The sequence below is a fragment of the Ptychodera flava genome, chromosome 13 (assembly GCF_041260155.1).
Source record: "Ptychodera flava strain L36383 chromosome 13, AS_Pfla_20210202, whole genome shotgun sequence".
NCBI classification, from domain to species: Eukaryota; Metazoa; Hemichordata; class Enteropneusta; family Ptychoderidae; genus Ptychodera; species Ptychodera flava.
This window is the reverse complement of record NC_091940.1, coordinates 3,017,065-3,031,016: the sequence shown is the minus strand read 5'-3', so window position 1 is coordinate 3,031,016 and position 13,952 is coordinate 3,017,065. Positions and strand designations below refer to the sequence as shown.

The following is a 13,952-nucleotide window of genomic DNA, read 5'->3' as shown; positions in this document are numbered from 1 at the left end:
TAATACCTAAAACAATATCAGAATTATCATTATCGTGTACTCACGTTGACAATGTAGGGTTTTACACGGTTCCCTCTTTCAATGAACTATAGTTCATGCCTGCTCATTTTGTCCTAGTCATTAATTTGCAAGTGGCCGGCCGCTGGAAAGATGTTGTCTTTGTAATATCTTCTAGTCGGCATGAATTTATTTTTCCTACTTGATTCTAACGCTCTGCAAATAATAACTTATTCTTCCTACCTCATTCTTCTCAATTTTTACTTGCATCTGAAAGTTCTGTTCACAAATATAGGCTTGGTTGCTGTCACGATTCACGGTCACCCAGTACGATACGGTTCCTCCTACTCACACGATTAGAAATGATGAACACGCGGCAACCACTGTAAACCCCAGTGTTCAAAGTTTTCCATTAAAATTTCAATGTAATACAGGTTTTCTTTTTAAACATGATAATCAGTGAGGGAGCACTACGTCATTGAAGAGCAGTGCGATTGGTCCATGCAAATATCACAATCTATATCCATCGGTTATATGAAGGGGGCAGGGTTGACGTCCTTTTTACAGGAGTATGGGATCATACATTTTTAATTGTGGAGTGACTGTTGCAACTGTCAATAAAATATTATGTATGGTAAATCATTCATTAAGTTACATTTTCTCGGAGAAAGTGGATGTAAATCGGTGACACCCTCAGCAAGCAAACCCTTTTGCGTGTTGGAATCAAAGAAAGAATAGCATAAGAAAGTTAAAAGTTGGTCTGTGTATTTGTCCTACTTTTATTTTTAAGTTGACAAATATTTGACATATTACCCTCAGATATTGTTCATGTTTTCATTGTCCATTGAAAATATGAATAATTATCACCTGAAACTCTGCACTCTGCAGTGTACTTGAAGGACAAACCACATTCGTTCAAAATAAATAAATAAATAAATAAATAAATAAATAAATAAATAAATAAATAAATCGATAGGTTAACAAATATACCTCATCAATATGAGAAAGCAGCTGGAAAATGTTTGTCTTCATTAGAAATATCGATATTATCAAAAAAATACTAGACTTTCGTACTTTACCCCGTGGTGTGACCTTCACTTTGGACGACTACTGTGTGCTTACACAACGGCACGATCACCGTGACATCGGATTCAAATGAAGTCCACATGTGTTAACTTTGACCACTTAATCTCTTCAGTATCCACGTAACACAATTGTGTGTTGACAGTGACACCGTTGAAGGGAGAACACACCAGTATTAGAAGAATGGATTCACAGAAAGAACTCACGTTATTTTATAACTATCCTTCCTATTATTCGCAAAGGGTGAGTATCTGTGCTGTCAGGCCTTCCTACAAATGTATTATCACCATTGCAACACGGTCACCTTTGTGGAGTGTAATCGTTAGTAAACCACATTTCAGGTGCATGTAGACCGACATGCAGACGGGTGAACAAAAGACACATAAAACAGTCGGAGTCCATAAAGCCTAGCCTACAACCCGCCCCACAACCACCCTGATAGTGACAAGAACTGTTTAGGACTGCAGACTGTTGTGCAAAGTTGGATCTCTTGTTTCCAGTGGTGTGGATCTCACGGATATAGGTCTCTGTAGAAGCGTAGCGGATACCGTATTATATAAAACCAAGGAGAGGTCCTAGGCCGTACTACGCACATTTCATCATATATTAAGTCAAATAGCAGAAATATGAAATGGATTCGTTTGAACGAGAAAAAACTTCACTGTATCGAGGTTACTGCTATAATGTATCATGTCATGGAGGAAAACAAAACCTCCATGTCTGGACGAAGCATTATCGACAGGCAGTTTTCCCTGGGGATTACGTAAGATTACATTGCAGCCATATCCTTGTGCTGTTCTAAAATAATACGGGGGTGGAAGGGATTGGGGATGGGGGTTTGTGTTTCCAGTGATTATGTGCATCTTTCTTTATACCTCAATGACTCAATGATGCATCTATCACAACTTCCAAAAAATATGGGTTTCCATCTACTTTTCACGTCAGTGCACCTAAATACTATGAAAAAAAGGATTTATCAATGATAGTCATCATTGATCCTTGCAGACTGATATTGGAACTGTCAAATTTTTCCAACACTTTTCTGATCTAGCGCTGGTTTAGGCTCATTTTAAAGCTCTTGGAATAACAAAGGCTTCAGCACCTTACTTTTGTTAAAATTGAATTTTTTCCATAAAGGATGGTGGCCATTTTGAATTTCAAATACTGGTAAATGTTAGGTAATTTTTCTCTGGTACCAACTTTGCATGGTGACCCCTTATTTCTATTCTTGATTTGGTAAGAGTGTGTGATTATTGACATCTCCTTTCATTCCTTTGAAACACGATTGTCTTTGTTTTTCAGTCTTTGTTGACAATTGAGGAAAAAGGACTTGTTTTCAAGAAGCGGATAATTCAGCACCATCTTGGGGAAAATTTGGAACCATGGTTTTTGGACATCAATATCAAAGGAGAAGTTCCTGCAATAACTCACGGTGACCATAGTGTGTCTGACTCAAACCAAATACTGGATTACCTGGAGAAAGAATTTCCAGAGTGTAGGTATTTTACCAACAAAGGTTTTGACATTTCTTGCAGAGGAATGTGACTGTATTGCCTGCTAAGGGAGCAATACTCTATTTTATAGGTGGAGTTTGGGGTGGAGTTTTCTGACTTTACTGAACCATAACGGATCGAATAACTGTCTTGGGATTTGTATAACCACATCAAACTCAAGAAGACTGGCACCACTGTGATATGTCAGATAATTTTTAGTCCCCACGGACACCGTCCGGGGGGACTTATAGGTTTGGTCATGTCCGTGCGTGCGTCCGTCCGTTCACGCATGTATCTCAGAGATGCAAGGAGCGATTTCATTCAAACTTGGTACAAGGATTACTTCATATGTCATACAGATGCACGTCGATTTGTTTTGTGATACGATCCAATATGGCCGCCAGGCGGCCATTTTATTACGATTTTTTCATGTACAGAGCCATAACTCACACATGTTTCAACCGATTTTATTCAAACTTGGTACAAAGACATTGACCAATGTCATAGATATGCATGTCAATTCGTTTTGTGATACGATCCAATATGGCCGCCAGGCGGCCATTTTATTACAATTTTTTCATATACAGAGCCATTATAACTCGGACATGTTTAACCGATTTTATTCAAGTTGATACAAGGACATTGACCAATGTCTTAGATATGCACGTCAATTTGTTTTGTGATACGATCCAATATGGCTATTGTGTGGCCATTTTGTTATGATTTTTTCATATACAGAGCATAACTAAGGCATATCTCAACAGATTTTATTCAAAGTTGGTACAGGACATTGACCTATGTCATACATATGTACGTCGATTTGTTGTGTGATACGATCCAATATGGCCGCTAGGCAGCCATTTTATTACGATTTTTTCATGTACAGAGCCATAACTCAGACATGTTTCAACCGATTTTATTTAAAGTTGTACAAGGAGATTGACTAATGTCATACATATGCATGTCAATTTGTTGTGTGATACGATCAAATATGGCCGCTAGGCAGCCATTTTATTACGATTTTTTCATGTACAGAGCCATAACTCAGACATGTTTCAACCGATTTTATTTAAAGTTGGTACAAGGAGATTGACTAATGTCATACATATGCATGTCAATTTGTTTTGTGATACAATCCAATATGGCTGCCTTGCGGCCATTCTGTTACAATTTTTTCATGTACAGAGCCAGAATACTCTCAGGCATATCTCAACCGATTTTATTCAAAGTTGGTACAAGGACATTAAGCTATGTCATACATATGTATGTCAATTTTTTCATGATATGATCCAATATGGCTGCATGGCAGCCATTTGTTACAATTTTTTCGTGTCCTTAGCCAAAACTTGGGCATGTCTCAAGTAATTTTATCCACCGATTTTATTCAAACTTAGTACAAGGACATTGACCTATGTCATACATATGCACATTGATTTGTTTTATGATGAAATCCAATATGGCCGCCGTGTGGCCATTTTTTTCCCGATTTTTTCATGTCCGGAAGCATAACTCAGACATGTATCAAGCAAATTTATTCAAAGTTGGTACAAGGACATTGCCGTATTTATACATATGTATGTCAATTGGTTTCACGAGATGGTCCAATATGGCCACATGGTAGCAATTTTGTTATGGTTGTTTCATGTCGAGAGCCATAACTCTGGCAAGTCTCAACTGATCTTATTCAAAGTTGGTACATGTATATTGACTAACGTCATACATATACATGTTGATTTTTTAAACAGTAAGATCAAATATCGCTGCATGGCTATGATTTTGTTACAATTTTCAAATGTACAGAGCCATAACTCAGACATATTTCCACCAGTATCATTCAAAGTTGGTAAAAGGACATGACCTTTTTCATACATATGCTCGTCAATTTGTTTCACGTCATGTAGCAGTAACATGTCAATTATTGAAGTTTCGTAAGTAGGCTGATATGTCAAGAAATACGTACTGCATCAAATTCATGAAACTTTATACAGATGTTAACTGATGTTAAGCTCACATTGCTTTAACATTGAAAAAGACATTTATCAGTGTCATTTTAATTAATTTGTAATTGCATAAGTAATGAACTTTCCTAATTAGGGTGATATAGCCACAAATTAATACAACCTCAAATGTGATGAAGTTGATACAGATGTTGATCTCATAGTGTTGTAAATACTGCATCAAACTTTATGAATATGGTACCAGTGATAATCTGTCAAGTGTTAGAATTGTATGCAAAAATGTTTTGCAACATCCTGTTGATTAATTCCTAGTTGTACTCATTTTATGAACTTTAGGATGGTGACCTACATTGGTTTTATGTTTTCATCACCATGGAACTCATTCTTGGCCATTGAGCGCCATCTGTATCAAAGTATTTTTATCACAGACCTAATTAATGAAGAGGACTCTATCCTCTCTGAGGACATGTAATCAAAGTACCCATTAACAAGTGGGGACTGTGTCATCAACGATGACTTGTTTTTAATATAACTGATTTTACAATTTACTACGGTTCATGAAGGTAAAGGATGAATTATTAGGATCTTTGTAAGGGGATGGTCAGAATTTGGAAAGAATGTATATATAAATACATATATTACTGTATTCCAAGATTCAATGCTTTTTCTAGAGTTGGCATCGATGCATTAGCTCATTAACTTTCAGCTGACAGGCATGTTGATATATTTTGCAAAAGCAGTGAGGTTACCCAAAAAAATTGTGTGATCTTTTGTCTTTAATGATATTCCATTATTGGCCTCTTCCTCAAAAGATCTAAGATCCCCTGATTTCAAACCCAACACACAAAAGATCCAAAACAAGATCAGAGTTCATCATTTCACTCTTTACTACACTTGTTTTCTTTACTCTGCATCTATGTCATCTACACAAATTTTTGAACTGATATATGTGATATTCCTAAGCATTGATGATACAAGTGAGGTTTAATGATTTAATGATACATTTGAATCTTTTCCAGCTCGAAGATTGCAGCCAGATGAGAGTACTCCTGAAGGGAAAAAAGTCAAGGAATGGAGGGATAAAATTGAGGATTTAAAGATTGATTTACTTTCATTTGGAAGCATTGTGTTCAGAAATGAACTGACAAAAAATTCATTAGCACCAGCCTTCACTTCAAGATTAATGAAAGGTTGCTACTCTTTATATGTATACATGTATCATGTACTTGGGATTTTATTTATTTTCCTTGTGTGTGTGTGTGTGTGTGTGTGTGTGTGTGTGTGTGTGTGTGTGTGTGTGTGTCCGGACTCAGGCATTACTTAGACTTTCACGCTACATGTGTCCTCTGTAGGGATCTGATCGTCTGATGATCGCTACAGAGAACACATGTAGAATGAAACTCTCAGTATTAAACACCCAAGTCCTGCTTTCTACTTGTTATCAATTTTTCCCGTATATATATATTATATATATTTTATATATAAATATATATATATATTTCTCTGTCTTGAAGTCAAACCTTTTTACTTTACTGAAATGTAGTTGCCACAGTAGCTAACATCTCTTCCCACATCCCTGGTACACTAGGAGTACAAGAACACTAGTTTCAATAGATCTATTCATGTTTGCAAATGAAATATCTTTTTGTTTGACCAATGCTCTCTGGTCAGTCTCTGCCATGCACCTGATGTGTGGGTATTATTTGATGATTTGGCAGACGGCACACTGTAAATGGAACAGGTTTTGTGATTGACCAAAGCATAATTTAAGGTGGTTATTATGACAAAAACATCGCAAAATAAGGATCATGCAATACTGTTGCAGGTAAAGATGAGGAAAACATTTATCAGTATAAACACGTTTAGCACGGCATTTGATGTGAATGAATATGTTTTTTACAAGGGTATGATATGAATAGAGGAAATTATAATGAAATAGTGTTTTCTATGATTAAAACATAACTTCAGATTTTTCCAAATATTTGAGGGATGTATTAGAAAGATAATTTCACACCCCAACAAGCTGAGATGGAATGTTGCACATTTATTGCGAATTTTCTGTCTAACATTACCTAACTCCTTTGAAACATTCTAATCTCAAACTGTTGGTGTGTGTGTGATTCTATTAACCCTGTGTATCACTCAGCTATCCTAAGGACAATTTTGTTAAATACTACTGTGTCAATGGCTAGTATTGATATGATTGTTACAGATTCCTTCCATCCATTCAGATCATGTACAGGGCCAAAATCACCAAACTTTAAAAATAGTTGTGGCTCTGAAAGATGATATTTGCACCAAAATCTCATTATATCTTCTGTCAGCTTTAATCAGTAGATTTCTGCTATTCCACAGCAAACTTACTAGTAAAGTAATCCAGTCACTTAAATGATGACATATTTGAAGATGCCCACACACCTTTCACTAAATTCAGTACAGCAATTACTGTACTCTTCTCATCATGTGGCAAAACCCTATAGCAATGCATCTGCAATTTTTTTTTCCTACAGGAGCCGGGAAGAGCCAAGATGCTACCTATAAATCTCTGATGCAGAAATATCCAAAATACAAAGAAGTTTATGAAAAGAAGATATCTAGATTTGGATCATTTAGGGAGAGGTACAATGATTTTGATCAAGTTGTCGGTGAAATTAAAAGGCTTGATGTACTCTTTGATGAAATTGAAAAACAACTTGAGGAAACTAAATCAAAAACTGTATCAGGTAAGAACATAAAACCATGGTAAATTGACAGACAATGTTTGGAAATTGATTTTTGTGATTTTTGTCATGTTGTACAAATGATTTTGTGTAAGAAGTGAATAGAACGAGTGGAGTGGAAGACTTTCCAACTGTTGACAATTGTGAATTTTTGAAAAAATTTAAGATAAAAAAAAATTAACATGAACACATAAACATAAAACCTTGATTTGCAATGACATTTTGAGATCCTCCTTGTATGGTATGATCACTCAAATTTGTATATCATTATTTTTTATCAATTTTCACTCTTAATTTTATGGAAAAATTCTGTACAATAGCAATTTCATCATCATACACTTTGGTATTTGCCTTCCTGGTTAACCCTTTGAGCGCCAAAGTCAATTTTTGTTACCTGTATAAAATACAAGCGACCTAGCGGCCGATATAGCTCCGCTGTGTTTATGTAGAGAATAACTATTTTTGACACATGTTGATGAAGAAGGTGGAAATCTTTGATAGCTCAATGCAGTGGCCAGAAAAAAGTAGCTAAAATAACTGCAAAAATACACAATCGAAGATTTCATCATACTTTGAATTAACACATGGGATCATCCCTAAGAACATGTCAACCAAAACTATCTCATGAGTAATTTTTTGGAGAATAAAATTTTCTGACCAAGAATGGCAACAATTGCCCCCAAAAATAAAATTTGCAGATTTCATCATAATTTCAAAAGATCAAATTTAGTTCATCTATAGAAACCTGTATACCAAATTTCAAAGCTGTTAGAGCAGTTATGTTATGCTATATATATCAATTTATTAAAGTGTCATGTGTGGTCTTAAACAGCTTGGTTGCCTCACCCAGCCCCAAGGGCTTACAAGACACGAAAACAGTATATTTTGAGAAACACATTTTTTAACCAAAATGGAAAAAATTGACCCAAAAATTCAAAATTGCAGATTTCATCATAATTTCAATGAATACTTATTAAGTTCATCTATAGAAACCTGCATACTAAATTTCAAAGCTATCAGATGAGTAGTTTTTGAAATACACATTTTTTGACCAAATATGGCAAAAATTGCCCCAAAAATACAAAATTACAGATTTCATCAGAAATTCCATATATATTACTAAGCTCATCTGTAGAAACCTGTATACCAAATTGCAAAGCTATCAGACCAGTACTTTATGAGAAACACATTTTTTGACCAAAAATGGCAAAAATTGCCCCAAAATTACAAAATTGCAGATTTCATCATAATTTCCACAAAGATCATTAAGGTGATCTGTAGGAACCTGTATACCAAATTGCAAAGCTATCAGATGACTAGTTTTGGAAATACACATTTTTTGACCAAAAGTGGCAAAAATTGCCCCAAAAATACAAAATTGCAGATTTCATCATAATTTCAATAAATATCATTTAGTTTATCTGTAGGAACCTGTATACCAAGTTTCAAAGCTATCAGATGAGTACTTTTGGAAATACACATTTTTTGACCAAAAATGGCAAAAATTGCCCCAAAAATACAAAAATACAGATTTCATCAGAAATTCCACATATATTATTTAGTTCCTCTATAGAAACCTGTATACCAAATTTCAAACTATCAGACCAGTACTTTTAGAGAAATACATTTTTTGACCAAAAATGGCAAAAATTGCCTTAAAATGCAAATTTGCATATTTCTGCACAATTTGAACAAATCTGAAATAGATCATCCCTAGGGACATATGTACCAAACATCAAAGCTATCTGACTAGCAGTTTTGAAGGAGAAGATTTTTAAAGATTTTTTTTACCAAAAATGACAAAAATTGCCTTAAAATACAAATATGCAAATTTCACCATGATTTGAACAAATCTGACTGAAGTCACCCTAAGTAAACTGCATATCAAATTTCAAAGCAATCGGACAAGCGGTTCCAGAGAAGAAGATTTTTTTACCAAAAACACCAAAAAATGCCCCAAAAATACAAATATGCAAATTTCACCACGATTTGAACAAACTGAAGTGAAGTAACCCCAATTGAGCTGCATATAAAATTTCAAAGCAATTGGACTTGCGGTTTCAGAGGAGAAGGCAATTGTTGACGGACGACGACGGACGACGGATGACGGACGACGACGGAAAATCAACCTATTTGATAAGCTCCGCGTCGCTGACAGCGGAGCTAATAACCCAAACAATTTTTTCATGTCCAAATATTTTGTTCTGATTTTCCCAAAAATTTTGACCAAAAACTTGAGTTTACAATAAGTACTGTCCACCTGGTCCAAAATTTCAAAAGAATTACGAAAAAAAATTCATAAAAATTGGTGAAATGTGTCACTATAATTTTGATGGGAAAAATTACGGCACTCAAATGGTTGAATAATAAGTACTGTCAAGAGACCTGTTCAATGAGAATTTACATTTATCACCATTTTGTTGTAATTTCAACAAGACACACGGTCAGAGCACAGGGTGTTGTCTAAATGTCCGTCCCCAGGGTGGGTAGGTGTTTCGTTGTATTGCTAATAAAGATATATTAATTCTACCAACCTTTGGTGTTTTGGTCTTAAACTTAGCACTGCCCTTGACAATCTTGCGTTAACGTTTTATCAACATGCTGTATCTATTATCTGATGAGTTTGAGTGCCTAATTGGCCAAAGTAAGCAAGGGTAAATTACTAAGCTGTGGACGCTGTCACCAGATTATCACCGGATTAAATTTGACAAAGTCAACAACGAACGCGCCAGTAAGGTATAACTGAAGAAAGGGCTGAAACTCTCAAAAGCTGTGTTCACAGAAATCTACTTTACAATAAACATTTCCTAATTTTTCGAACGTCAACAGTTTTCTGACATGTTTAAACGGGGACAGGCCAATTTATGCCTTCGTCGGTTGCTTCTATGAGCAATAGAACACTCATCGAAGTGGTGGAGTCAGTGTCCCGATGTGGTCCGTCAGACCGGAAGCCGGAACTAGAAACCTTTGACCTTAGAAATGTTTAGTTTAAGCCCACATGATCGATAGAGGTAAACAAATTAGCCAACATGCTTTGGGATCGAGGAAGGTTGGATCGAGGGTCAAGCTCATCGGTGTTTATAAACACGGACATGACAATCTATGTGTTTTTGACAACAGCCGGTCATCGTTTGGGGGAAGAAACTCGCCGCTTGTTACATAAAAACTGACTAGTCGGCAAAAGTATTTTCGTGCCTTTTAGGCCTATAGGCCTATGCTTATTCGTTTCAAGACGAGATGAAAGCATTGGAAGCATAGTAATACTCAACCAGGTTGATCTATACGTTGGGGAGATATTGATGTCACGGTCTTGTCGAACGAAAACGGGGATGTTTAGGCCATAGCAAAGACGATAAATCAGTCAGCTAAATAAAACGAATTTTTTTGGACACCATATCTTTTTATGTCAGTTTTTGAACCCGCGTGAAACCCTGCGTAACACTGATATAATCAAAACCTTTTGGACATATCTTTTTATGTCAACGTTTGGACACGCTTTAGAAATGCATGATATAGCATACTGTATATGTCTGACTGTCGGGGAAACACTTCTTGCGCCGCTGTCGGACTCAGTCGCGCGATCGCGGTGTCTTTCCCAGTCTTTCCCTCGCACATTCGCTTTCCCGAAATTTTTTTTGTATAAAAAAACCGCAGCTTTACAGTTAAGGATGTTCGACTTCGAAGTTTATGCAATCCATCATCATATGGCCACTGGCTCGCCTTTACATGTTATGTGGGACTTTGCTCGGAGTTCACTACAATTTGACGTAGGCTTCGTCGACTGATAGAATGGAATAACAGAGATGTGTACATCGGACACAGTCCCTCTATCCACGATCGGACACAAATGCGAATGCACCTTTTTTGCGCCTCCGTCGGACTCAGTTGCTGTGTCTTTCCCTTGCACGTCAGCTTTCTCGAAAATGTGTTTTGTATAAAAACAACTTTACAGTGAAGGATGTGATCCCTCGGAGTTACTAATACACTTGTCGATTTGATATGCGAAGACACACTGACGACCAGTTATTTATTAGTTCTCAAACGTCAAACCTGGTGAAAATCAGTCCGCGACACTAATCGATTATATGTCTTTTGGAGAACGTCCTAAGAACCTGACATGACCCTTGTTTGATGCGTTAGGTAGTTGAGTATAAGGATTGATAAAATAATGTATCAAAATATACACAGATTCACGCGACTGCACTATCATATTCTTGGCAGCTCAATGACGTTTATGGCAGAGAGGGCGGGAGTCTCAGACCCAAGGGAGCATAAGCAGTATGCAGTACATTGCATGCTTTCCATGCAAAATCCGGCTTTGACTAATGTTCCCGTCCTGTTTCCGAGCATAACTTTCGAGCTGCGTAGCTAATAATGTTGAGGTCAAGATATCCGAATCGTTCGTGTTCGAAATGCTACTTCATTTGCAGAGAGAACATTCGACCTCCTTCTTTGTGTTTTAACTAAGCACATGGGGTCAATTGAAAAAATTCAGAGCAAAATATCGCGGTGTATAAAATCTGCAGGCACGTAGTCACCAACCCACAACACCGCTCGTACTGCAGAGCACACAATCGGTCGTATGCAAAACATGTCTTTTTTGTTACTTGAAAAAGAAGACTAATACAAAAGTGTACGTATTGCAAGAACGCAGTTGATAAACTGGACAAGTTGAAGGCGAGCTCGAACGTCGAGTTAATAAAGTCTTTTCCGTTCTTGTTCTCGACTAACACGGAATTTTTCAATATACCCGTGAAGTCTGATTCAGTTCGATGCGGTGTTAGGCACGTCGACCAAGGTGGTTTTTGCCGGGCCAACAGGAAGAGTAAAAACACATCTCCGATACGTTACCAAGGTGTGTTCAACACATACCACGCATTCCTGGGAGGTCCTCCTTTCCGACCTGTTCGTTTACAAATGAATTCTGTTTGTTTCTGAATACATGAATATAAAGTGTCCACTAGTTTTACGGACCACCTCTGGACACAGCTTTTGAGAGTTTCAGCCCTTTCTTCAGTTATACCTTACTGGCGCGTTCGTTGTTGACTTTGTCAAATTTAATCCGGTGATAATCTGGTGACAGCGTCCACAGCTTAGTAATTTACCCTTGCTTACTTTGGCCAATTAGGCACTCAAACTCATCAGATAATAGATACAGCATGTTGATAAAACGTTAATGCAAGATTGTCAAGGGCAGTGCTAAGTTTAAGACCAAAACACCAAAGGTTGGTAGAATATATCTTTATTAGCAATACAACGAAACACCTACTCACCCGTGGGGACGGACATTTAGACAACACCCTGTGGTCAGAGAGTGTTTTCTGTTTATGTGCTCACACTCTGGAATGATTTGCCGTTGGAAATTAGGCAGCTAAAACTGTTGACAGTTTTATGTGTAATTTGAAAACTCACCTGATTTTTCTCTTTTTAGCTTCATGCATGGTTGTACTTTTTTTAACGTTTTATTCTGTTATTTACAATGTGCTGAGACATTTTGTAATAATAATATAATAATAACACATACCTTTGAATTGTTCTTGCTCTTCAGGTGAGGATCACTGGCTTCTCAATCAGGAATTCACAGCGGCTGATGTCTACTTGGCCACATTGCTGAACAGAGTGAAATTTGTTGGATTGGTACATCATTTCCATGGATCTAAACCTCTCTTGAGTGCATACTATGAACGGCTCCATCAACGAGAAACCTTCTTGAAGTGTTGTGTTGATTTACCCAACATGTTTACCACAATGATGATACCAATGATCATATCAAAGATGAAAAAGATGGCACCTACCATTGTTGGTATTGGAGTAGTTGTCACTGCCATAGTGTATGCTTTCTTTTACATGCAGAAAGAAAATTAATTTATTTTTCTGTCTAGTTTATGAATTGTCTGATCTATTTTCATTTACACCGAATTCATCACAAAATATCTGACTCCGTTACAATTGTATATGAAGGGATCAGTCTTATCGTTAAAATTTAAACAAAAGGAAATTTAGCAAATTTGGAAATGTCTCATCCCTGATTTTCCACAAAAAACAACTATTCAAATGTTTTGGAAGAAAATTATGATCTAGAAACTTTTCCACCATTTTTCAATTATATACGTCACGTTTGGAGACATGGTAATAAATTCAAAAGCCTGCACTGTTGAAGACCATTCATGCACTTGTTTTATTTCAGAAGAAACAGTTGATATCCTCTCCAATCTGTAAACATTATCTGACAGTTTAGCTGTTTGCAATGGAAAGTAGGCATTCCTAGCTAAATATGGCAGACAGTAAAGTATAGTAGATACAAAGAGCTCAACACATGACCGGTACGATAGAGCCATGGTCCACTCTCTGTGAATGTATCTCAGTGAACACAACACTGAGCTCAACATATGATTGGACATATTTAAATTAGGCATATCACTACACTTCATATTTCAGAATCAAAATGACTGTGTACTTTATAGATACACTTACCAATTAAAAATCCTTGAGGATAGATACACTTTATAGTGTACATGTACATGTTCAGACACAATGGCCTGAAAGTTGAGTTGAAATGTGTAGTAATGATTTGTATGCAGGTCATAATAAAGGTATCCAACTTTTCTGAGGATGTATTTGATACAAATGATTGAAGTGACTGAGATCAAATATACAATCTCGACATTGCCATAAAGGGTCTGTTGATCCACAGTCCTTTA

The 13,952-nt window shown here is 36.5% G+C and overlaps 1 protein-coding gene across 1 annotated transcript; it reads left to right on the top strand.

Annotated features, from left to right (window-relative positions):
* Nucleotides 1-1,168: 1,168 nt before the first annotated feature.
* LOC139147103 (ganglioside-induced differentiation-associated protein 1-like) lies at nucleotides 1,169-13,747 on the top strand. Its single transcript, XM_070718007.1, has 5 exons — nucleotides 1,169-1,323; nucleotides 2,383-2,575; nucleotides 5,551-5,721; nucleotides 7,042-7,254; nucleotides 12,800-13,747. The coding sequence occupies exons 1-5, from the start codon at nucleotides 1,264-1,266 to the stop codon at nucleotides 13,114-13,116; spliced, it is 954 nt and encodes a 317-aa protein (XP_070574108.1). The 5' UTR covers nucleotides 1,169-1,263; the 3' UTR covers nucleotides 13,117-13,747.
* Nucleotides 13,748-13,952: the final 205 nt, after the last annotated feature.

What these genes read in the sequence shown, in the direction of transcription:
- LOC139147103 (XM_070718007.1), top strand. Translation starts at nt 1,264, where the DNA reads ATGGATTCACAGAAAGAACTCACGTTATTTTATAACTATCCTTCCTAT. An exon ending in GGAGAAAGAATTTCCAGAGT is followed by an intron (nt 2,576 to 5,550) that starts GTAGGTATTTTA and finishes AATCTTTTCCAG; the next exon opens with CTCGAAGATTGCAGCCAGAT. An exon ending in TAAATCAAAAACTGTATCAG is followed by an intron (nt 7,255 to 12,799) that starts GTAAGAACATAA and finishes CTTGCTCTTCAG; the next exon opens with GTGAGGATCACTGGCTTCTC.